Here is a 24,786-nt window from a genome sequence, read left to right on the forward strand (position 1 = left end):
AGCTAGGAAGCGCCTATCTCGTAGCGAGTTGTTGACTTGAGACTTACTTTTTAAAGAAAATAAATATTTTATTGAAAATTTTTGGTCAACCATCACAGTACATTGTGTATCCTTTACACAATAATATAACAGTATAAATAACAATGACCTGTTTTATAAACAAAGAATAAATAATATATAACAAAAACGAAAACTAAAAACTAACTGGCAACTGCCTTGTCTCAGATAAACACTCTCCAAAAATATGATTTAACAGTCCAATATACAATTATTTATAGCAACGACCTATACATATTATACATATATATTAACAACCCTGAGAGTCCTTCTGGTTCCTCCTCCCCCCCCACCTCACCCCCCCCCCCCCCCCCCGGGCTGCTGCTGCTGCCTTCTTCTTTTCCATTCCCTCTATCTTTCTGTGAGGTATTCGACGAACGGTTGCCACCAGCCTGGTGAACCCTTGAGCCGATCCCCCTTAGGACGAACTTAATCGTTCCAGCTTTATAAACCCTGCCATGTCATTTATCCAGGTCTCCACCCCCGGGGGCTTTGGCTTCCTTCCACATCAACAGTATCCTGCGCCAGGCTACTTGGGACGCAAAGGCCCAAAACATCGGCCTCTCTCGCCTCCTGCACTCCCGGCTCTTGTGCAACCCCAAATATAGCCAACCCCCAGCTTGGTTCGACCTGGACCCCCACTACTTTCGAAAGCACCTTGTCACCCCCATCCAGAACCCCTGTAGTGCCGGACATGACCAGAACATGTGGGTGTGATTCGCTGGGCTTCTCGAGCATCTCGCACACCCTATCCTCTACCCCAAAAAATTTACTGAGCCGTGCTCCAGTCATATGCGCCCTGTGTAACACCTTAAATTGAATCAGGCTTAGCCTGGCACACGAGGACGATGAGTTTACCCTACTTAGGGCATCCGTCCACAGGCCCCTCCTCAATCTCCTCCCCAGCTCTTCTTCCCATTTCCCTTTCAGCTCATCTACCATAATCTCCCCCCTCGTCCCTCATTTCTCTATTATATATCTGACACCTTACCATCCCCCACCCATGTCTTTGAGATCACTCTGTCCTACACCTCATGCGTCAGGGAGCTGCGGGAATTCCCTCACCTGTTGCCTCGTAAAAGCCCTCAGTTGCATATACCGTGAATGCATTCCCTTGGGGCAACCCATATTTCTCGGTCAGCGCTCCCAGACTTGCGAACTTCCCATCCACAAACAGATCTTTCAGTTTCGTTACTCCTGCTCTTTGCCATATTCCAAATCCCCCATCCATTCTCCCCGGGGCAAACCTATGGTTATTTCTTATCGGGGGACCCCAACCAAGGCTCCCGTCTTTCCCCTATGCCACTGTCCCCAAATTTTCAAAGTCGCCACCACCACCGGGCTTGTGGTGTATTTCTTCGGTGAGAACGGCAATGGGGCCGTCACCATAGCTTGTAGGCTAGTCCCCCCTACAGGACGCCCTCTCCAATCTCTTCCACGCCGCTCCCTCCTCTTCTCCCATCCACTTACTCACCATTGAGATATTGGCGGCCCCAGTAAGTACTCACTTAGGCTCGGTTAATGCCAGCCCCCCCCCCCCTATCCCTCTACTACGCTGTAAGAATCCCTTCCTCACTCTCTGGGTTCTTCCCCGGCCCACACAAAACTCATGATACTCTTTTCGATCCTTTTGAAAAAAAGCCTTCGTGATCACCACCGGGGAGGCACTGAAACACAAAGAGGAATCTCGGGAGGACTACCATTTTAACCGCCTGCACCCTCCCTGCCAGTGACAGGGACACCAGGTCCCATCTCTTGAAGTCCTCCTCCATTTGTTTCCACCCAATCGCGTTAAATTTAACCTATGCAATGTACCCCAATTCTTGGCTATCTGGATCCCCAAGTAACGAAAGTCCCCTTGTTACCTTCCTCAGCGGAAAGTCCTCTATTTCTCTGCTCTGCTCCCCTGGATGCACCACAAACAACTCACTTTTCCCCATGTTCAGTTTATATCCTGAGAATTCTCCAAACTCCCGAAGTGTCCGCATTATCTCTGGCATCCCCTCCGCCGGGTCCAGCTACATATAGCAACAAATCATCCGCATATAGAGATACCCGATGTTCTTCTCCTCCTCTAAGTACTCCCCTCCACTTCTTGGAACCCCTCAATGCTATTGCCAGGGGCTCAATCGCCAGTGCAAACAATAATGGGGACAGAGGGCATCCCTGCCTTGTCCCTCTATGGAGCCGAAAGTATGCAGATCCCCGTCCATTCGTGACCACACTCGCCACTGGGGCCCTATACAACAGCTGCACCCATCCAACATACTCATCTCCAAAACCAAATCTTCTCAGCACCTCCCACAGATAATCCCACTCCACTCTATCAAATGCTTTCTCAGCATCCATCGCCACCTCTATCTCCGCTTCCCCCTCCGGTGGGGGGGCATCATCATTACCCCTAGCAGCCTCCGTATATTCGTATTCAGCTGTCTCCCCTTCACAAACCCAGTTTGGTCCTCATGGACCACCCTCGGGACACAATCCTCTATCCTCATTGCCATTACCTTGGCCAGAATCTTAGCGTCTACATTTTAGGAGGGAAATAGGTCTATAGGACCTGCATTGCAGCGGGTCCTTTTCCTTCTTTAGGAGAAGCGATATCGTTGCCTCTGACATAGTTGGGGGCAGCTGTCCCCTTTCCTTTTGCCTCATTAAAGGTCCTCATCAGTAGCGGGGCGAGCAAGTCCACATATTTCCTGTAAAATTCAACTGGGAATCCATCCGGTCCCGGAGCCTTCCCCGCCTGCATGCTCCTAATTCCTTTCACTACTTCCTCTATTTCAAACTGTGCTCCCAGTCCCACCCTTTCCTGCTCCTCCACCGTGGGAAATTCCAGCCGTTCCAGAAAGCCCATCATTCTCTCCCTCCCATCCGGGGGTTGAGCTTCGTATAATTTTTTATAAAATGCTTTGAACACTCCATTCACTCTCTCCGCTCCCCGCTCCATCTCTCCTTCCTCATCCCTCACTCCCCCTATTTCCCTCGCTGCTCCCCTTTTCCTCAATTGGTGGGCCAGCAACCTGCTTGCCTTCTCCCCATATTCGTACTGTACACCCTGTGCCTTCCTCCACTGTGCCTCTGCAGTACCCGTTGTCAGCAAGTCTAATTCTACGTGTAGCCTTTGCCTTTCCCTGTACAGTCCCTCCTCCCGGTGCCTCCGCATATTGCTGTCCACCCTCAGAAGTTCTTGCCAGCAACCGCTCCCGTTCCCTACTCTCCTGCTTTCCTTTATGTGCCCTTATTGATATCAGCTCCCCTCTAACCACTGCCTTCAGCGCCTCCCAGGTGCCCTTATTGATATCAGCTCCCCTCTAACCACTGCCTTCAGCGCCTCCCAGACCACTCCCACCTGGACCTCCCATTATCATTGAGTTCCAAGTACTTTTAAATGCACTCCCTCACTCTTAGACACACCCCTTCATCTGCCATTAGTCCCATGCCCATTCTCCAGGGTGGGCGCCCTTCTGTTTCCTCCCCTATCTCCAAGTCCACCCAATGTGGAGCGTGATCCGAAATGGCTATAGCCGTATACTCCGTTCCCCTCACCTTCGGGATCAACGCCCTTCCCAAAACAAAAAAGTCTATTCGCGAATAGACTTTGTGGACATCGGGGAAAAAACGAAAACTCCTTACTCCTAGGTCTGCTAAATCTCCACGGGTCTACTCCTCCCATCTGCTCCATAAAATCTTTAAGCACCTTGGCTGCTGCCGGCCTCCTTCCAGTCCTGGACCTCGACCTGTCCAGCCCTGGTTCCAACACCGTATTGAAATCTCCCCCCATTACCAACTTTCCCACCTCTAATTCCGGGATGTGTCCTAGCATACGCCTCATAAAATTGGCATCATCTCAGTTCGGGGCATATACGTTTACCAAAACCACCGTCTCCCCCTGTAGTTTGCCACTCACATCACGTATCTGCCCCCGCTATCCGCCACTATAGTCTTTGCCTCGAACATTACCCGCTTCCCCACTAATATAGCCACCCCCCTGTTTTTCGCATCTAGCCCCGAAATGGAACACCTGCCCCACCCAACCTTTGCGTAGTCTCACCTGGTCTATCAGTTTCAAGTGCGTTTCCTGTAACATAACCACGTCTGCCTTAAGTTTCTTAAGGTGTGCGAGTACCCGTGCCCTCTTTATCGGCCCGTTCAGCCCTCTCACGTTCCACGTGATCAGCCGGGTTAGGGGGCTTTTTTTACCCCCCCCCCCCCCCCTCTTGTCAATTAGCCATCCCCTTTTTCCAGCTCCTCACCCGGTTCCCACGCAGCTGTGTCCCCCCCCCAGGCGGTGCCCCCCCCCGCCCATCCCACCCCATGCCAGCTCCCCCCTCTCCCCAGCAGCAGCAGCCCAATAATTCCCCCCCCCCCCCCCGCTAGATCCCCCAACTTGAGACTTACTTGGTTGATGCGGCAGCTTGGACAGGTCACTCTCACGGTTGATTCAAGTTGCTGAGTGACCCTGTCAAGAAGGACGATTTGAACTTGGGGGCTTTACTTTATAGTCCCCAGGGGCTTCCCTCCCTTCGGGGCGGACCCCATACCTGGTTCCAAGTGATTGGACTGCGTTCCGATCACTTGGATCGATTTCTCCAATACTGGAGTTGTTCCCTGATCGTTGGGCGGTCCCTAAATGTCCGTTGGCCTTCCTTTGTCTTGGCTCCTGCTGGTGCCGAGGAGTCTGGCTTGGCTTTATTCACCTTAAGTGTTGCCATTGTGCCTTGGAATCGCTCATTACTATGCAGATGGCTGCTGCATTATTATGCAGATGGCTGCTGGTTTCAGTGCTGTCTGGTTGTTTTGCAGATTTCAGTATACATGATTTCTGCACTTGCTAGTCTTTGCCTGTGTTGGCTGAATTTCCCTTCAGCCTTTGCGGTTCTCCATTTTAAGTCGGGAAGTGGTCAACCCAGGTGGCTACAGTACAGGGAAGGTGGATTGGCCATGCTAAATTGCCCCTTAATTGGAAAAAAATAATTGGGTATTCTAAAATTATTATTTTTTTTATATCATGAAGGGACAGTAATTCTGTATGATCAGCAGAGAAAAGAGGATGTTTTTGGCTTTGTGAGCAACCATAACCGGGTATGGGAGGGAGTGTGTCCAGTCAGAAATCCTGCAGCCGATTCATCCTGGCATGGCTGTGAGAAAAGGAATCTTTGGACAGGCTTTACTGTTAGTGATGGATTTAAGAAATTGTGAAATCCGAGGATGAGACTGTGAAATGATCACTCAGAGTTACTAATTGACACGATGGGGACCCATTGGAAGCTGTGAGAAACTATGGATTGTTTGCTATACGAGCTGTTTCTGTGGAGAGTGTGATGTGTGGTATGTATTAAAGGGGAGAATTTCTTTCTGTAGTCAAAAGTACAAGTTGTGTACAAAAAGAAAATAATGTTTAGTCATTAGTGTTTTTTTTAAGTCATTTGTTACAGTAAAAGTTTAAAACATGAAACATTGTCACTTTTTCAGCTGGAATTGCAGCTCTAATCTCTTTAAAAGTTACCTGTCCCTATGGAGATCATGGGCGCGATTCTCCGTCTCCCCACCGGGTCGGAGAATTGCCGGGGGCCGGCGTGAATCCCGCCCCCGCCGAATTCTCTGAAGGGAGAAAAGTCGGCGGGGGGTCAATTGCACCGCCCGCCTCGGAGAATGGCATGGGCGGGAGCGAGGCAATGGACTCCGGGGCTGCCGATATTCTCCCGTCCGGATGGGCCGAAGTCGTGGTCACGTCGGCAAAAATCAAACCACCTTTTAATTGGCGTCAACCAGTGCTGATGGTTGATGCCGTCCAGCGTGGAGGTGGGTGACGGCCTGGGGGGTTGGCCGCAGGCGAGGTGATGGAGTGGCTGCAGTCTGTGTGTGTGGGGGAGAGGTGTGTGCGCGGCGGGGGGGCGGGGGGGGGGGGGGGGGGGCGGGGCGGGGTGTAGAGGTAGAGTGGGGTGGTCTTCGGGGGGGGGGCAGGGGCAATGTGAGTGCCAGGGACGGGAGGATGACTGCCGGGGAGAGGGAAGGGGAGGTGCGTGCCGGGGGGATGTGTGCCGGGGAGGATGACTGCCGGGGAGGGGGACGGGAGGATGACTGCCGGGGGGGGGGGGGGGGGAGGGGAGAGGATGACTGCCGGGGAGGGGGACAGGGAGGTGCGTGCCGGGGGGGGGGGGGGATGACTGCCGGGGAGGTGCGTGCCGGGGGGGGGGGGGGGGGGGGGGGGGGGGGGGGGATGCGAGGACAAGCGAGTTTGTCCGCCTGGCCAGGTGCCATCCTCCAACAGTCGCGCCCATGCCGTCCATGCCACCTGGCTGGGGGGGGGAGGGGGTACGGGCAATGATGACATGTCGTCGTTTCCCCCCACCCCCGCGCGCAGGCCGTCATGTTTTCCGATCAGCCAGCCATGTTGGCCGCCGTAGCAGCAGCCGCTATTGTCCACGGTGCCCTGGATGACGAGGAGGAGCGTGCCAGAGAGGCGGCGCAGGCTGCCGCAGAGGGACAGGCGGCAGCCGCCCAGGCTGGAGGAACACCCACCCGACAGGACGAGGAGGGGGAGGAGGACGTCGCGGCGCCACGGCAACAGAGGCACCCGAGGAGTCCCTGTGTGTACCGGCCCCGGCTGTCGTACCAGGACCTCACGGACTGGGAATGCAGGAGGAGACTCCGGATGAGCCGGGAAACCGTGGCACACATCTGCCACCTGCTGGCACACCTGGCTACGCGTTGCACTGGCGGGGGACACCCTCTCCCCGTGTCCGTCAACGTTCCGGTGGCCCTGAACTTTTATCCCACGGGGTCATTCCAGACGCCAGGTGGGGACCTGTCCGGGATCTCGCCGACATCGGTGCACCGGTGCATCCGGGCAGTGACAGAACGCCCTATAATCCATGGCGGACCGCTACATCCGCTTCCCTGTGGACCGGGCCAGCCAAGATGCCTGGGCCGTGGGCTTCTCTGCCGTGGCCGGATTCCCCATGGTCCAGGGCGCGATCGATGGGATGCACGTCGCCATGCGGCCACCTGCAGATAATAGGGCCGTGTTCACCAATAGGAAGGGGACCTATTCCATGAACATACAGGTGGTCTGCGATCACCACATGATTATCCTGCACATCTGCGCCCGGTACCCAGGCAGTGTATATGACTTATACGTGTTGTCGCGGTCATACATCCCCGGCATGTACGAGGGACGCCATCCCCGGCTGAGGGGCTGGTTGCTGGGCGACAGGGGCTACCCATTGCGGTCGTGGCTGATGACGCCCATACGGAGGCCACGGAATGACGCGGCGAACCGCTACAATGATGCCCATGCAGCGACAAGGGGTGTGATAGAGAGGTGCTTTGGCGTGCTCAAGATGCGTTTCAGGTGCCTGGATCTCTCAGGGGGCGCCCTCCAGTATCCGTCGGATAGGGTCGGCCACATCATTGTAGTGTGCTGCGTCCTGCACAACATAGCCCAGCAGACGGGCGATGTGCCGCAGGCAGCGGAGGGCGGAGTGGAGGAGCAGCAGGAAGAGGCGCAGTCCTCCCCAGATGAGGGGGATGGAGGCATTGGTCAGGGCAGACGGGCTAGACATGGGCGGATGGCTGTCCAGCGTTACCGGCGGGGCCAGCGGGCACGGGACAGGCTGATAGACGCCCGCTTCACTGACTAGAGGGGCGTGGGAATCGGCTAGTATGGCCACATACCGCACACCATGGCAACACCCAACCACCCCCACCCACCCAGCTCCCTCACCCCCTCCCCAACCCCACCCACCCCACCCGCATGCACCCCACCCCCCATTGCAGATCCACCTGTGGCACAACGCCAGGGCGCACACAGTTGCCGGTGGACGCGTGTCTATTGCAGGCCATGGAGGATGATGACAACCCGCCCTGCGGTGAGCTCCTGGCTCCACATCGTTGGACTATGTCTGACCCATGGCCACAGTACCACCATCCACCCGGACCATCCCTGCATGCGGCTGTGACACTGCAGCGCACGGTCCCGTCCTCTGCCCGGGAGGATGGTGAGGGCGGCCCAGGGGGAAGGGGGCAGACTCATCTGGGGCCGAGGTAAGACCACCCCTCACACACACACTTGAGCTCAATGTACATAACACCCCCGCACACTTTGGACAGAGCAGAAAGGCAGCTTCTGTAGGTGTAACATTGACTTTAATAACGAAAGCAGTGCATGCACGTGCCTTAGCCCCTAAAACTCATCTGTGCCCTGCACCCGTGCCAACTTACTCAGTGTCTAATTGTTTGGCCTTATGGGCCCTTTGACTACGCCTAGGTGGTTCCCCAGACGGTACAGCAGAACTGGAGGTGGACTCCTGTGATTCCTGCCCTCTGACTCGGGATCCCTTTGGCGGCCGTTTCCTGGGGCGTCCTGGCCTAGATGGGCCAGACTGCGGCCCGGGCGACTGGGATGGTGAGCTGCCAGCCTGTCCTGCCCGTTGCCCACCCGATGCACCTGGGACGGAAGGAGGGAAGCCCGAGGTGTTGAGGTGTCCCGGGACCTCCCCTACAGGGGGACCCGGGACGGGCCCCAGCACCACCTCCTCCCTCGGGCCTCTACATGGGTGGGGGATGCGAACGGACTGGCCATCCGACGCCCCTCCGACACCTGGCGCTGCCAGTCCTGGAGGCCTGTGCTGGTATCGACAAGGGTCTGCAGGTTTGAAGCCATGGAGCTCAGGGAGTTGCCCATCCCTGTCTGTGACTGTGCAACGCCGGCTAGCGCATGGGCGATGGTGCCGATGCCCTCCGCGATGGCCTGCAGAGACTGGGCCATGGCCTGCAGAGACTGGGCCATGGCCTGCAGAGACTGGGCCACGGCGTTGAGCGCCTCTGCCATCTGCCGCTGGCTCATGGCTTCATGTGAGAGGGCAGCCATGTCCTGGGCCACAGACGCCGCTTGCAAGGAAAGCCCCAGGCCTCGCAAACCGCTCCCCATGTCTGACACCGTCGCCCCCATTGCCTCCACTGCGGACGCCACCCGTGCTGTGTCGGCCTGGGTGGCACGCATGACCGGCACCACTCCCAGCTCCTGGACGCGGGTGGACTCCTCCACCTGCGACTGCAGCTGCCGCAAGCTGGCCGTCACCCTCTTCGCTCGTCCCAGGTTCGGTGGTTCCATCGGGTCTATGGGTGGGTGCGGTAACTCCAGGAACCCGGGATCCATCTGGGCGGCAGATGTTCGCTTGCGCCGGGCTGCCCTCTGACCGCCCGGCCCCTCTGCTGCTCCTCCCTCCACCTGCTGTACCGGGACAGCTGTGTTGTGCGCATCAGTGAGTGTACCAGACGCCTCATCACTAAAGTGACCAACCGAGGTGAGTGTCTCTCCGATGGCGGAGGGCGTTGGAGACAGCAGTGGCGTTTCGTGTGCATCGTCCGACTCGGAGTCCATGGCACTTTGGGGTGGCGGTTCGTCTCCACCCATCCACTTTATGTCACTGTCCTGTATTTGGGTGTCCTGGGTAGGGGTGTCCTGGGTAGGGGTGTCCTGGGTAGGGGTGTCCTGGGTAGGGGTGTCCTGGGTAAAGGTGTCCTGGGTAGGGGTGTCCTGCGTTGTCGTTTCGTGGCTCGGCAGCGACGGGGGCCTGTGACTGCCTGCCTGCGTCGCCGCACCCGCATGAGACGGGGGCGTCGTCTCCCTGTTGCTCCAGGTCTCTCCGTCTCCCATGGTCTCCATGGGGCATCCTGCGGGCGTCGCGTGCCAGAGGGTCCGGGTCTCCCCGTCTCCCATGGTCTCCGAGGGGCATCCTGCGGGCGTCGCGTGCCAGAGGGTCCGGGTCTCTCCGTCTCCCGTGGTCTCCGAGGGGCATCCTGCGGGCGTCGCGTGCCAGAGGGTCCGGGTCTCTCCGTCTCCCGTGGTCTCCGAGGGGCATCCTGCGGGCGTCGCGTGCCAGAAGGTCCGGGTCTCTCCGTCTCCCGTGGTCTCCGAGGGGCATCCTGCGGGTGTCGCGTGCCAGAGCGTCCGGGTCTCTCCGTCTCCTGTGGTCTCCGAGGGGCATCCTGCGGGCGTCGCGTGCCAGAGGGTCCGGGTCTCCCCGTCTCCCGTGGTCTCCGAGGGGCATCATGCGGGTGGTCTGCATCTGCGGGGATGGGTGCCTCGACGTTTGCTCCTGCGATACACAATAAAGCATGCATGGTTAGACAGGCAGGCGGTGATCAGGTGATATGGGGAGGGGGTATATGGGGACAGGCTGTCGGTGGCTCACTTTCTGGTGGGCCCCCGACCTCTGCATCGGCAACCTTCCGGTCCTCGGGTCCGCCAGCCAGTTCCAGGGCCCTTTCCTCATGTTCGGTGAGTGGCCTCATCAGCTGGGCCTCCTCCAGTCCTCACATGCTCCCTATTGTGTGCGCGTTTCTCCTGTGGGGGGGGGGGGGGGGGTGGTGGCAGGGGTAAAGACAGGTATATGAATGCACACCATCGGTTGCGCGTGTATTGCAGAGGTTAGGGTTAGGGCTGGATTCACATCGGGGAGGGGGAATATGGGGGGGACGGGATATGGGGAGTAGGGGGGATATGGGGGAGGGGGGATATGTTGGGGAGGGGGGATATGGGGATGGAGGATATGTGGGATGGGGGATATGGAGGAGAGGGGATATGGATATCGGGCAGGGAGTGGGGGGTCTCACCCTGGCTGCCCTGACGAGGTCGTTCACCTTGTGGCACTGGGTGCCTGTCCGTGGTGTCAGAGCCACAGCGCTGACGGCCTCTGCCACCTCCCTCCACAGACGCCGGCTGTGGCGAGGGGCGACCCTGCAGCCGTGTCCGGGATACAGGGCCTCCCTCTTCTGCTCCACTGCGTCCAGGAGCGCCTCGATGTCGCGGTACTGGAACCTCGGGGCTGCGCGGCGGGCGGCCATCCGGTCGGGTCTTCTGGTCGGGTGGGAGGAGCAGCGCGTCTTTTGAGCTGTCACGCCATGCGTCGTGAATGACGCCGCATGGCGTGATTGACGCCGCACAGCGTGAACCACGTGAGCCAGCGCGAATAGCGTCACGCCGCTGCTAGCCCATTCCAGGCCGGAGAATTTGCGATGTTTGGGGCGGCGCGATGCCGGACTGATTCGCGCCGGTCGGCGGACCTCGTGCCGTTTGCGGAGAATCCCGCCCCTTTAAAAGGGAATTGGTTAATAAACTGAACACAGAATTTGCAAAGCTATGAGGAAATGGGACTAACAGAAGCCTTGCAGAGTTGGCAATGACACAATGGGCCAATTGGCCACCTCCTGTGATTTGTTTCTTAAAAATGATCAATATCAGCAAAAGGCTCACCCACTGATATATTTTCCATCTCCCTAACTTCATTGCCTAAACTAAATGCTGCACTATCCCGTTTCTTCCTGACCTCACTGTGTACTAGCCAAGTGTTCTCTTGAGTGTATCTTAAGGATTCTGTGCCCTTTCAAACCTTTTTAACTGATTCAATATCAGGATCATTGAGGCTTTGCACATCACTTGCAGACTTTTCCTCCTTGATCAGATTGTCCTGCATCTGTTTACTGCTGGCAATCTCTGGCGGGCTTCTCCGTTCCTGAGACTAATTGTTGATGTCAGGGTAGGATTTGTGGACTTCCACGATAGCAAAACTGGTGCCGCACCTGGCCGATTCAGCGACTTGACGGGCTAACTCCAGAGCCACGTGGAACACAATTGATTACAATGAGAAAAGGTGCCGGATTTGTGATTGACACTCAGGAGGCTGACAAGCTGCAGCCGCATATACACACTTCACACCCCACACACTATCCAAGCCAACAAGATGGCAGTGAGAAGAATGGCACCCTGTTTCACGGACACTGAGCTGCCGACCCTTCTGGATGCAGTGGAGGCGAGGCAGGCCACCCATAACCGCTGGGAGTGGGAAAAGACTGGAAGGGAACCGCCGGATCTGCAGCCCCGAACAGAGGGCCCTGGGCATAAGCGGCAGCCAGAGGAAAGGGAGGTGCTCTCTTTCCCCCCCCCCCCCCCTCCACACCACCTTTATCTCCCCCCGCTTGTGGTCTAATCATGAGCCTTGTTTTGTATTGGCTCATTCTGGTGTCCACTGCTCCCAGCCAATGCCATAGCCGGAGCCCCCCGTGTGCCGGCCAGTGATGAGAGCAGCACGGATGGCAGCCCTCAACAAGAGACCCAAGGCAAACCGGAGCTCGAGTCCAGGGATGACACTGATTTCCCCTCACAGCTGTCTCCAACACCCTCCATTCCACCTCGGTTGAGCACTTTAGTGAAGAGGCTCCTGGAACACTATCTGGTGTGCACCACACAGCTTATCCAGTACATCAGGTGGAGGTAGGAACTCCCAAGGGGCTGGACGGGCCGACCCAGGAACTAGCTGTCATCCAGATGGGTTTCGGGCTTCTGGAACGGACGGTCCCATTGATCGTGGAGATACAGTCGCAGAGCCAGGGACTACTTGATGGGTTGACGGCAAGCATCCAGTACCTGCAGGTGCAGTTGCAGAAGTCCAACTGCGTGTAGGAGCAGGTGGTGGTGCCGACCATGCTTGCCACCCAGGCCAACATAGCATGAGTGATGTCCAAGGTGGAGGTCTTGGGGGCAAGGATTTTGGCTATGGATCAGCATGTCCAAGGCCTGGGCATTCTGCGCAAGCACTGGCCGAGGCCCAGGACAGGGTTGCCGCCTCAGAGACAGCCATGTGCCAGAGCCACCTGGAAATTGCAACGGCGCTCCTGAATGTGTCCTAGTCACAGCAGGCCATGGCTGTGAATTTCGTTGGCATTGCCCATTCTCTAGCCGACGTGGCCCAGTCCCAGAGGGAGATGATGCAGTCACTGGCTGTTGTGACACAGACCCAGAATGTGGTGGCACAGTCAATGTGACGCAGTCCCAGACATCGATAGTCCACTCCTTGTACCATGGCCGCAAGCATGCCAGACCCTGGTTGAGACCAGTGCAAGCCTCAAGGACTGGCAGTGCCAGGCTCGCACCCCCATCACATGGAGTAGATCGGGAGCAGGGGAGGTGCAGCACCTCAAACTTTCTTCCTCTCTCCACCTTCATCCCCCTGCAGTCCTTGACACATCTGGTGGGCAGCGGCAGAACAGGGCGGCACCATGCCACCTGGGACACTCCATCAGTTGGGGCCATCCTGGCCCAGTCCCGGAATAAAGCCGTTAACGGGGAACCAGGTCGCAGTGCAGAAATCACAGTAGGTCGCCTCGACTCCTAATGGGATCTATGTAGGCATAAAATTAGGTCCCATAAAACCAGAACGTTACTGCAGTCAATGGCATGAGTGCAGGGTATAGTTTACTCATAGGGCTAGGGCACATATCTGTAAATATTTATGCACATTAGCACTGTTACAACCTTCCTCGGTGCTTTCTCAGATGGGTGTGAGGGGTGGGCTGGTCAAAGAGGGGATGCGGGTGGGGGGATGGGCAGAGATTGCGGGTGGCCTCTTCTCTTTTTCTCTCTCCCTCTGTCTCTGTATCTTTCTTCTCTCCCCCCCCCCCCCCAACCCAAAAAGCAAAACCACACACAGTCACCCGGGATCCGATGGGACCTCATGATGGAATGGCAGGCTCGCATGCAGGGATCACCCAGGTGGACAGACGAAAGTGCTACCGTGGGCAGGGGTCAGAGGTTGTCATACAATGCCGAGCACCAGAGTTCATCACAGAACGAATTGTCATCATCCTCCATCCCATGGACCACACTCGGTGTTACAGCCCTGCAGTGCGGCATGTAAAGTGTCTGTGTCCCTGGCTAGTCGGTGAACCTGCAGGCAATCAGAGCATCCCATGCGTGTTGGCCCTGGCGACACATTGTGTGGCCTACCATGCCTGCCTGGGCCCTATGTCTTGCCCATCCTTGGCCTTCGCCGCATCCTCCTCGCCGGATGAGGACTGCTGTTCATCCTCCTCCTCCGGCACGGCACCCCTCTGCTGTGCAATGTTGCGGAGGATGCAGCAGGCCGCCAGGATGCTGGCTATCCTCTCAGCGTCGTACTAGAGGGGCCCCTCCAAAGCGGTCCAAATACCTGAAACGCCTATTCAGGAGGCCAAAGCATGCTGCTTGGGCGTTGTTGTAGCGGATCTTGGCGTCGGTCTGTAGTCCCTGGACAGACGTCATTAGCCATGACCACAGTGGATAATCACTGTTGCCCAGGAGCCAACCCCCCAGCTGGGGGTCATCTCGAACATGTGAGGAATTGTCGAGTGTGCTAGGGTGAAGGTGTCGTGCATGCTGCCCGGGTATCAGGCACAAAAATGCATGCGCATCCGATTGTCACACACCAGCTGCACGTTCATTGAGTGGAACACCTTTCGGCTTGTGTAGAGCGGCCTGTCATCTGCATGGCGACATGCATCCTGTCATATACCCCCTGGACTCGGGGCATCCCATCGATGACGGCGAATGCCCGGGCATCCTGCTGGGCCTGGTCCACATTGCAATGGATGTATTGTGCCGACTGGGCATATGGGCCATCCGTGAAGGCACAGATGCATTTGTGCACCGAGCTCTGAGATCCTGGACAAGTTCCCACCCGGAACCTGGAAGGACCCCGTGGCATAAAAGTTCAGGGCGGCCGTTACCTTGATGGTCACCGGGAGCAGTTGTCCTTCCTACATTTCCCCGGGGTGCCACGTGTGCCATGATGCAGATATGTCACACTGACTCCCTGTTCAGCCGGAGTCTTCGACGGCATGCCGGGTCCAGCAGGTCATCGGAACCGGCGCTCCATCCTGGGTGGCTGCCTCCTGTTCCTCCTGGAGCATGTCCGGCCTGGAAGCCCACGGTTGTGCCTCTCCGTGTCCTGCCTCCTCTCTCTCCTTCATCAGCTGCGACGCCGGTTTCCAGATTATTAAAAGTATAAGTGAACCTCGTCGTTGAGAATTCAACCCATCGGCGGCAGAGAACCACGGAGGCACTGGAGAATACTGGGTCGGGCTCGCTAATGATATGCAAATGATGTTTACTGCACGTGCGTTCCGGAACTCATTGATGCTGCTGTCGAGACAACGGAGAATTGCGATTTGGAGTCAAATCGGCTCCCACAGCAATATCGCCGTCAGAATCAATTCTCCGCCCAATTGAGTTTCCCCATTTCTGCATCGGCCGACAGAGTCCCGCCCCTCATCTTTTAATTGAAGACTTCCTCTATGACCTTAGTGGCCCCTAGGTTAAGACACAGGAGATCCATTGCTGAATTGAAAGGAGTGACCCATAGGAATGTTTGAGTCCCATTCTGGGTCTCAGGTTTTACAAAATGCTGCCATTTTGAGGTTGTTAGTCCCAGAAACAGTGACCAATCCGAAAATGTTATATTTGGTTAACAATCGAAACAAAATGACCATAAACAGTGATCACAAGCTTCTGTGCATGAATTGAATTGCTACAAATGGACAAAAATGTTCTGTGTTAAATATCAGGCTCAAAATAAGGTATTGTCTTGACTTGTGTTGCAATGTTAATTTTCATAATGTCATTTTGAAATGTTAACATGATGCATGTCAACATTATTTACGATATTTAATTGTTTTTGCTTTGGCCTCATTAAATCTTGCAAGCCGATAACTGATCCCAACTGTTGCACTTTTTGCCTTGAGTATAGAAGAACAATTCAACATGCTGACCAGTGCTATCCAGACCAGTTTTAAAGTCCTACCATTTCTGAAACCGTATTGCTATAGCAAAAGAGAAGGCTGCATTGTTAAAGGTTCCGATACACTCTGGTACAGAGGAAGGATTTTGGAAGTAATTGGGGGATCTGTTAAGGTGAGATGTGTTTATGTATTTGGTAATATGCTATTTAAGTTTAGGGTTCTGTAATCCTGAATATTGTACTGGTGTTTAAACTCTTTTATCAGAATGTAGTATTGTTTCTGTGCTGCCCAGTACAGTACATGTGGATTGCACACTAGCTCAGGGTAGAAAGTTTCCAGTGGTGCTTTGTTGCTAAACAAATACTGTAGAGTTTTTAGAATGCATTGATGTTACTGAGGAAGTAAAGCATTTTTCTATTCCAAGCATTTGTGTGCATATTGAGGACACTTGGCTTACTTAATATCATCAGCATGTATGTACATGCTGTACCCTATCCAATCCCAACACCACCCTGAATTGTGTTGGTGTCATTTCTGTTTTCCTTTGAACTCTGAAACAAACTCCCAAACCCATTCAGATAGAACCTTTTACAGCAAGTAGAGATGGGAATCTTTTGTTCCATCAGTCAGAAGAGAATTCCAAAGTGTCTCAACCCTCTGGAGATAAAAACACTTTCCTCATCTCGGTCATAAATAGGTGGTCCTTTATTTTTAAGCAGTGGTCCCTAGTCCTAGATTCTCCCACTTGAGGAAACATCCTTTTCGCATCCATCCTGTCAAGTCTCCTCAGGCGCTTTGCGGTTCAATCAAGTCACTTCTTACTCTTCTAAACCCTCAGTGGATACAATCCTAGCCTTTCCTCCATAAGATAACCCGCCCATTCTGTGTATTAATCTAGTAAACCTTCTCTGAACTACTAACGTATTTACATCTTACCATAAATAAGGAGACCAATACTATACACTACTCCAGATGTGGTCTCACCAATGCCCTGTATGACTGAAGCATAACCTCCCTACTCTTGTACTACACTCCCCTCGCGATAAACAATAACATTCTGCTAGCTTTGCTGATTACTTGCTGTGCCTGCATACTAACCTTTTGTAATTTGTGCACAGGGACACCCAGATCCCTCTGCATCTGAGCGCTCTGTAATCTGTCACCCGTTGTACAATATGCTTCTTCTTCGTCTTGCAATCTCAAGTTTTCCCACATTCTACGCCAGATCTTTGCCCACTCTCCTCACCTATCTGTAGTCTTTTGTAGCCTCCTTATGTCCTCTTCACAACTTAATTTCCATTCTATCTTTGTGTCATCATAAAATTTAGTAACCATACCTTCAGTCCCTTCATCCAAATCATTTGTATAAATTGTAGAGTTACCTGTAGTACACCACTAGTCACACCCTGACAACCAGCAAATGACCCATTGATGCCTAGTTTCCAGTTGGCTAACCAGTCTTCTATCCATGCCAGTGTTACCCCGCTACACCACAAGCTTTTATTTTGTGCAATAACCTTTTGGGTCACCGTATCAAATTATTATGAAAATTAGGTACAGCAATGTCACAGGTTCCCCTTTATCCACAGCACCTGTCATTACTTCAAAGAACTCCAATAAATTGTTTAAACATGATTTCTCTTTAAAAACCATGTTAATTCTACCTGATTGCCTTGGATTTATCTAAGTGGGCCTCTGATGGGGTCTGGCCTGCGATCGGCCCCACCGATCGGCGGGCCGGCCTCTCTAGCCCTGGCCCTATTTTATTACACGGCCGACCCCTGAACCCCCACGCCATGATGCATCGGGGCCGGCGCGCTGATGAAGTCCCCCGCGCATTCGCGGGTTGGTGCGGCCCAACTGCGTGGGTTGGCGCGGCGCCCATTTGGCGCCGGGAAGGGAGGCTGGAGCGGCAGGAACTGCTCCTGCGCCGCGCTGGCTCCCTGTGGGGGGCCAGAATCGCTACTGCCCGTGCCTGTTTCGCACTGTCGTGAAATGCAACGCCGTTCACGACGGCGAGAACACTCTCTCCATTTCGGAGAATCGCGCCCTGGGTGTTCTCGAAGAATTGTGCCTTTAATTCAGGAGGATCCTCCAAGTAGGTCTCTTCTGAGCAACGTCTCCCAGGCATTGGACTATGTTGCATTTCTTGAGGTAAGCTTTTATGGTGTCTTTGAAGTCCTTCCTTTGTCGTCCTGTTCGGGAGCCTTCCTTGAGCTGGGCAAGAAGATTTGCTTTGCCAAACTCTCATGGCCGGCCCAATGCAGTTGGTTTTGGTTGATCATGGCCTCAGTGCTGATGCTTTGGCTTTTTCAAGGACACTGATATTAGTATGCCTAACCTCCCAGCTGATGCAGAGAATCCATCTCGGACAGCTTTGAGGGTACTTCTCCAGGGCCTTGAGGTGATGTCTGTACGTAGTCCAAGCTTCTGAGCCGTATAGAAGAGTTGAGCAGACAACTGCCTTGTCCACAAGGTTGTTGGTGTCAGCATGATTGTCACGGTCATCACAGACTCTCGTCGTTGGGTGTCTGAAGGAGGCGCAGGCAATTTGGATATGTTGTTGGAACCCTGCGTCGATGTCATCCTTGGACGAGAGATGACTCCCCAGGTAGGGGAAATGTTCTACGTTTGGCAGGGTTTCTCCGCTGATCTTGATGGAGGGAGAGACTGGATCTTGCCCTGGGGCAGGTTGGTAAAGGACTTGAGTCTTTTTGAGGTTGAGGATGACGCCGATTCTTCGGTCTGCTTCCGCGGAGGTGTCAAGCATGGCTTGGAGATTCTCTTCTGAGAAAATGGAGATGGCGATGTCATCCACATACTGAAGTTACAGGAGCGATGTCAGTTTCCTCTTGGATTTCAACCGGTTGAGGTTGAAATGTTTCCATCCATCCTGTAGACAATGTCCATTCCGCTGGAAAGCTTATTCTTGACAAGGTGAAGAATTGGTGGTGATGAAGATGGAGAAAAGGGTGGGGTGTTTCCCTACTTGACTCCAGTCTTGACTTCAAAGGTTTCTCTTTTTATTTTTATCGGTGAGGATTGTTGTCAACATGTTGTGGAGGAGTTGGAGGATGTTGATGAATTTCTCTGGACACTATTGCCTTCCTTCTTTAGTGGGTAGATTGTTAGAAGGCATTCTGAGGGACAGGATCTACAGGCATTTAGACAGGCAAGGGCTAATTAGGGAAAGTCAGCATGGCTTTGTCAGGGGAAAGTCATGTCTCACGAATTTGATTGAGTTTTTTGAAGGGGTAACCAAGAAGGTAGATGAAGACAGTACTGTCGACATTGTCTACATGGACTTTAGCAAGGCCTTTGACAAGATACCGCAAGGTAGGTTGTTGCAAAAGGTTAAATCTCATGGAATCCAGGATGAGGTACCCAATTGGATGCAAAATTGGCTTAGCAACCGATGCCAAAGGGTGGTTATGGAGGATTGTTTTTCAAACAGGAGGCCTGTGACCGGCGGTGTGCCTCAGTGATCTGTGCTGGGTCCACTGTTATTTGTTATATATATTAATGATTTGGATGAGAATGTAGGAGGCATGGTTAGTAAGTTTGCAGATGACACCAAGGTTTGTGGCATAGTGGATAGTGAAGAAGGTTATATAAGATTGCAGCAGGATCCTGACCAATTGGGCCAGTGGGCCGATGAATGGCAGATGGAGTATAATTTGGATAAATGTGAGGTGATGCATTTTGGTAGACCAAATCAGAGCAGGACCTACTCAGTTAATGGTAGGGAGTTGGGAGAGTTACAGAGCAAAGAGACTGGTTCATAGCTCCTTGAAGATGGAATGGAAGATAAATATGGTGGTGAAGAAGGCATTCAGCATGGTAGGTTCTATTGGTCAGAATATTGAATACAGGAGTTGGGACGTCTTGTTAAAGTTGTACAAGACATTGGTAAGACCACACATGGAATACTGTGTTCAGTTCTTGTCACCATATTATAGGAAGGATATTGTTAAACTAGAAAGAGTGCAAAAGAGATTTACGAGGATGCTACCTAGACTTCATGGTCTATAAGAAGAGGCTGGATAGACTGGGACTTTTTCCCCTGGAGCGCAGGAGGCTTAGGGTTATCTTATAGAGGTCTATAAAATAATGAGCATAGATAAGGTAGATAGTCAACATCTTTTCCCAAAGGTAGAGGAGTCTAGAACTAGAGGGCGCATAGGTTTAAGGTGAGAGGGGGAGAGATACAAAAGAGACCAGGGGGGAAATCTTTTCACAGACGGTGGTGAGCATCTGGAACGGGCTGCCAGGGGCAGTGGGAGAGGCGGGTACAGTTCTTTCCTTTAAAAAGCAGTTCGACAGTTACGTGGCAGTGTATGTGTATAGGGGGATATCGGCTAAATGCGGGCAAGTGGGACTAGCTTAGTGATAGAAACTGGGCTGCATGGACACGCTGGGCCAAAGGATCTGTTTCCATGCTGTAAACATCTATGAATCTATGACAGCTGACCTTTGACAAGGTCTTCCATAGCACTTACCAACTGACTGAATCAGAAGCCTTGGTCAGATAGACGAAGGCCATGTAGAGTAGCATTTCTCTTGACGTTGTCAAGCAGCGAAAATCATGCCTGCTGTTCCACGGTTTGGTCGGAAGCCATACTGGCCAGACTGGGAGAAGGTGGCAAGCAAGGATTCAGGCAATGATCTTCCCGGCGATGGAGAGTAGGGAGATTCCTCGGTAGTTCCCTCAGTCTGCTTTGTCTCCTTAAAGTTGTGGCAATGACGGCACTCCGAGGTCGTCAGGTATTTCTTCTCTTGACCCAGATTTTCAGGAACAGCGATGACAGGTGGTCTATTTTCCAAGTTTAAAGATCTCCGCTGGAAACCTGACCACATCTGCGACTTTTTATTCTTCACTTGTTTAATGGCAGCTTTGACTTCGGCCACGCTTGGTGAGGGTTTGTACATTCCGAGGTCTGAAATTGAGATTAACTTTGATTTTCTAAGTGCAGATATACGAGCATGCTGGATGCAGTTTTTCAGCCAGGTTGGGGATGGGACAGACTATTTAGGCACCTTTTCTACCCCTTTCCTCATGAGGGGTGAGCAGAGTGGATCCTCTCCTGAAGAAAGCTGCTGAAATGCACTCCTGTTTCTATTCTAAGAGCATACTCCACCACCTACGTGCAGATCCAAAGTTAGGTATTTACAGATCTCACGGTCATGTTCCCGTCACATCTCATCAATCGCTGCAGGGCTTGTCTATGTGGAGGATGTGTTGGTTTCCTCTAGGTAGACACCATCTTTTAATGTGGGTATGCCGTTGCACATTCACGGTCCTTGACAAGATAAATCTAGTTCCAGTGGCAAGGGAACCTCAATGACTGTGGTTCTCCCTACTGCTGCAGCCTTCATCCGCCATAGCAGCGATTGATACCATATGTGTAGCTTCTGCCTGATCTGCCATTGAGGACTTGTTTGGCTGAGGGAATTTTCCTGAAGTACTTTGACTGTTCTGCCTGGAGTTTGTTAACTTGCGTCCAGCAACAGCCACAACCAGCAACATCTTCCTTGCACCAGATAAGACTACTGCCACTGCAGAATTTCCCTTCTAATTCATTGATTTTGATTTTTCCAGTGTTCTTGGCTGCTATACTTGGTTCAGTGCTGTCTTGCTGTCAACAGCAGTTGCTCTTGACTCTCCCCTGACATTCAGCTCCTGATTTAAGTTTGAATCAAGACAGTGATGGAACTGAATTGTTCTAGCAGAACCTGAAATGAGTAGTGTTTGATGTCGCTGTTGATTCTTTCCATTGTTTTGCTAATTGGGTATAACTTGATGTGTTATTGGTTAGGTTAAATTTATCCTGTTTCTACTGGGCAGAACATGCATCTGGACAGTCTTTCACATTTTGAATAGTTGCCACACCCTATGATAACCTTTTCTATTTGCTTCCCCACATTGGTTTTACTCTTCTGAGCTTCTGTGACTACTTTTTACACACCCACCTTCCACCAGTTAGCCCTGCTCTGCCTACTTTGCAACTAATTGCACCTTTTTGCCATTTTGTAACTGAAAAATCCATTTCTTAAAAAGTTTTGTTGTTTGCAAAGAAAAAAGTGGATACACTTTGTGCTGCAAAACGGTGTGCCAGACTTTCTGCTCTTTGTATTTCAGTATCTCGCGCACTTCTGTGGTCTTTCTTTCTATAAAAATCATACATTATCCGGCTTTCAAATAGTTAAAAATAAAATATTGAAAGTTTTGCTGTATCCATTTGTATTGAACAATTCTACTTCTGCCCATATTATTTTGTGAGCATTGTGGAGAATGCAAGAATAGTTTCTTCATGCTTTCAAATATTCTGATTTCAGGATTTTAAAATGTTACATCTTGTGAGATGTGTATAAACTACCCATTGTCTTGATGCTAGGTGCAATATATTGACCGTGGATACACTGAAACAATCCCTCAATGCCATGTTTACCCAGTGCTAATGTATCCTGATACTCCTGAGCTATGCCTACCATTTCAGCTTTTTGGTGTGGTACCTGTAAGTATGTCATGTACAGAATTTGGATAAAATGTAATTTACTATACAAGTTGCATGTTTTTTGTAAACCATGTTTATTGTCCACCGAAGAATTACCTATCCTCAAGAAGAGTCTTGTTTTAAAAACTGGTGGTCCCCAAAAGACTCTGGCAAGGTATACATTGTATACCTTGTGTTGCCCTATTATGTATTTTCTTTTATTCCCTTTTCTTCTCATGTACTTAATGATCTGTTGAGCTGCTCGCAGAAAAATACTTTTCACTGTACCTCGGTACACGTGACAATAAACAAATCCAATCCAATCCATAGCTCTGAACAGAGCACCTGTTTAGACCATCATGAGTCACGCATTCTAACGGTATGTCTCATCCATTTCAGCTGATGCAACATTAACATATACTTGCATGCCTGTGCCTTGGAGGGCACTTGTGTTTTCTTCTGTTCTTGAACCACAACATTCTTCTAATACCATGTTGATATTTAAGTACTATGGTATGGTGTCTGTAAGCTATCCAAGATTCAACACTATGTTTATGGAGGTTCTTCAACAGGTGTATGTCCACTTGGAGTTCTGATTGAGTAGTTCTACAAAGTACCCTTTTCAGTAGATGTTGATGCTGTGCGTGTCTTTGAGACAAGTCTTGCCATCTTTGGATCCAGAGATGTATTTGGTTGCCTTAACAATGTCACGTGTGTCAAGCTTGTAAGTGAAAAGTTGAATAATTCCTCCACCATTTTCTTCTTCAGCTTGTGGACTTTGGCTGTCTAATGGATGAACTTTTCTGTGGAGTTTGGATTCTGCTGCTAGGTTTGGAATGCTGTCTGTTTACAATCAATAAGATTACATATTTCTGTAGAGAACCAGCGTTGGTGTTTTTTTTAGTGCTGTAACTGAGGATTCCTTTATACGTAGGAGTGGATGGATTTGGACGTTGCTCAATGGCATGACATTTGTTCCTGTAGTCTCTAGTTCTGGGAGATTGTATTATTTGACAGGCCTGGAACCTCACATTTTCATGTGACATCCCTTTTGATCCCTGGTGCTCACTATCACATAGTCTGTCGAAAGCCAGCGCTTTGATGTTGCTAGGGTGTCTTGAATTTTTTTTTGGGTGGAAAATGGTCTTGGTGACCATAAAATCATGTTCCTTTTTAAAAATTTAAAGCGACTAATCCTTTTTTTCCAATTAAGGGGCAATTTAATGTGGCCAATCCACCTACCCTGCACATCTTTGGGTTGTGGGGGTGAAACCCACGCGCACACGGGGAGAACGTGCAAACTCCACCTAGTCAGTGACCCGGGGCCAGGATCGAACCCGGGTCCTCGGCGCCGCGATGAAACAGTGCTAACCATGGTGCCGCCATGCCACCCCACGAGATCATGTTCAGTGCAAAGTATAAAGTTGCATACAGACATGGAACTCTGTGCTTTCAAATGGTGTTCCCTCACCCTAGCAATGAAATCAGAGAAGTATGACCGTTGACTGATGGTATAGCTGTCAGTGTTGTGTCTCGGTTGAAGTAGATACTTCCTTTTGGTTCATCTTCAGAGTCCAAGACAGTGTTGTGTTCGGTTGCTTCCTTGATCATGAAGGTACACATAGAACACAAAGACATGATTGCTATTTGCAAAGTTACTGTAAAACCATGGAGGGAGATGCCTGTCCTCTTGTCCGTCCCACTGCCAAGTGCCTGCCTCCCATATATATATATATATATAATATATATATGTTGGTGTCTGGTTCCGTCTGCTGGCAGTAGGTCAGAACTGTCCCTACATGTTTGGTCAGTGGCTATGTATAGTGGTGCTATTATATAAAAATATATACATTGGTACAACTATGTACAATTATACATGGGTACTTCCACACGCATATCACCACAGACAGGTGCATGAACACTGATCAGGGTGGCGGATTGATTGCTTTTGTGTTTAAGGTTGGGTGTCAAAAGCTATGCGAGGGAACTCGTTCACATGGCAGCCAAAAGAAACACCACAGTGAAGGCCTGATCTATTAACGTCAACACAAGATCAATAGATGCCCAATTGTCACTAAAATGGTGCTCCATCTTCAAATGGTGCCAAGACCTTTCAGCCACTTAGAGTAGTTAGATATGGAAATAAAGTAGTTACATATGGAAACAGCGGGCAGCTGCTCGAGCCAATAAACAGCAACTGCTGACAATGACATCATCACTTGGGACAGAATGCTAGGCTAAGATGGCAGCCAACACTGACATCTCCCTTCTACCTAGTAATCCCCAAGGAAGAATCGGCCCCAACACTTAAGGTTAAGGTTATTCATTTCTTGTGATTGTATATGTCAAGAATTCCAACAAATGTGATCTTTGGGTCAAAAAGAAGTAAAAAAGTTTTACATTTAAAAAAAACCCCTCCTATCTTTCTTCTGAAGAAATGAGACTCCACATGTGTAAAATGATACCCGCAGGATCTCGAAGACAGAGTCTAGAATGGAGCCAAAGGTGCACCTGGAAGAGAATTGCTAGAACCGGGGAGAGAAATATTGAGACCCAGATACTGGCCTTTCCATTTACCTTGAAGACATTTGGGAATGGATCCAAAGGCACAGCTGGAGGGTTCTAGACCTGGGCGATGGAATAAATTGAGACCCAGGCTTGGTGGCCCACTTGA

At 51.7% G+C, this 24,786-nt stretch overlaps 1 protein-coding gene across 1 annotated transcript in view; it reads left to right on the plus strand.

The window, feature by feature from the left end:
• The window catches only part of rnf17 (ring finger protein 17), a 199,192-nt gene that overhangs the window by 127,761 nt on the left and 46,645 nt on the right, over positions 1–24,786 (plus strand). Inside the window, exons 22-23 of the mRNA XM_072475912.1 lie at positions 15,627–15,790; positions 22,014–22,133. Coding sequence (XP_072332013.1) covers positions 15,627–15,790; positions 22,014–22,133 — 284 coding nt within the window. The remainder of the gene's footprint in view (positions 1–15,626; positions 15,791–22,013; positions 22,134–24,786) is intronic.

This window comes from Scyliorhinus torazame, chromosome 15 (assembly GCF_047496885.1).
Source record: "Scyliorhinus torazame isolate Kashiwa2021f chromosome 15, sScyTor2.1, whole genome shotgun sequence".
In the NCBI taxonomy this organism is placed as follows: Eukaryota; Metazoa; Chordata; class Chondrichthyes; order Carcharhiniformes; family Scyliorhinidae; genus Scyliorhinus; species Scyliorhinus torazame.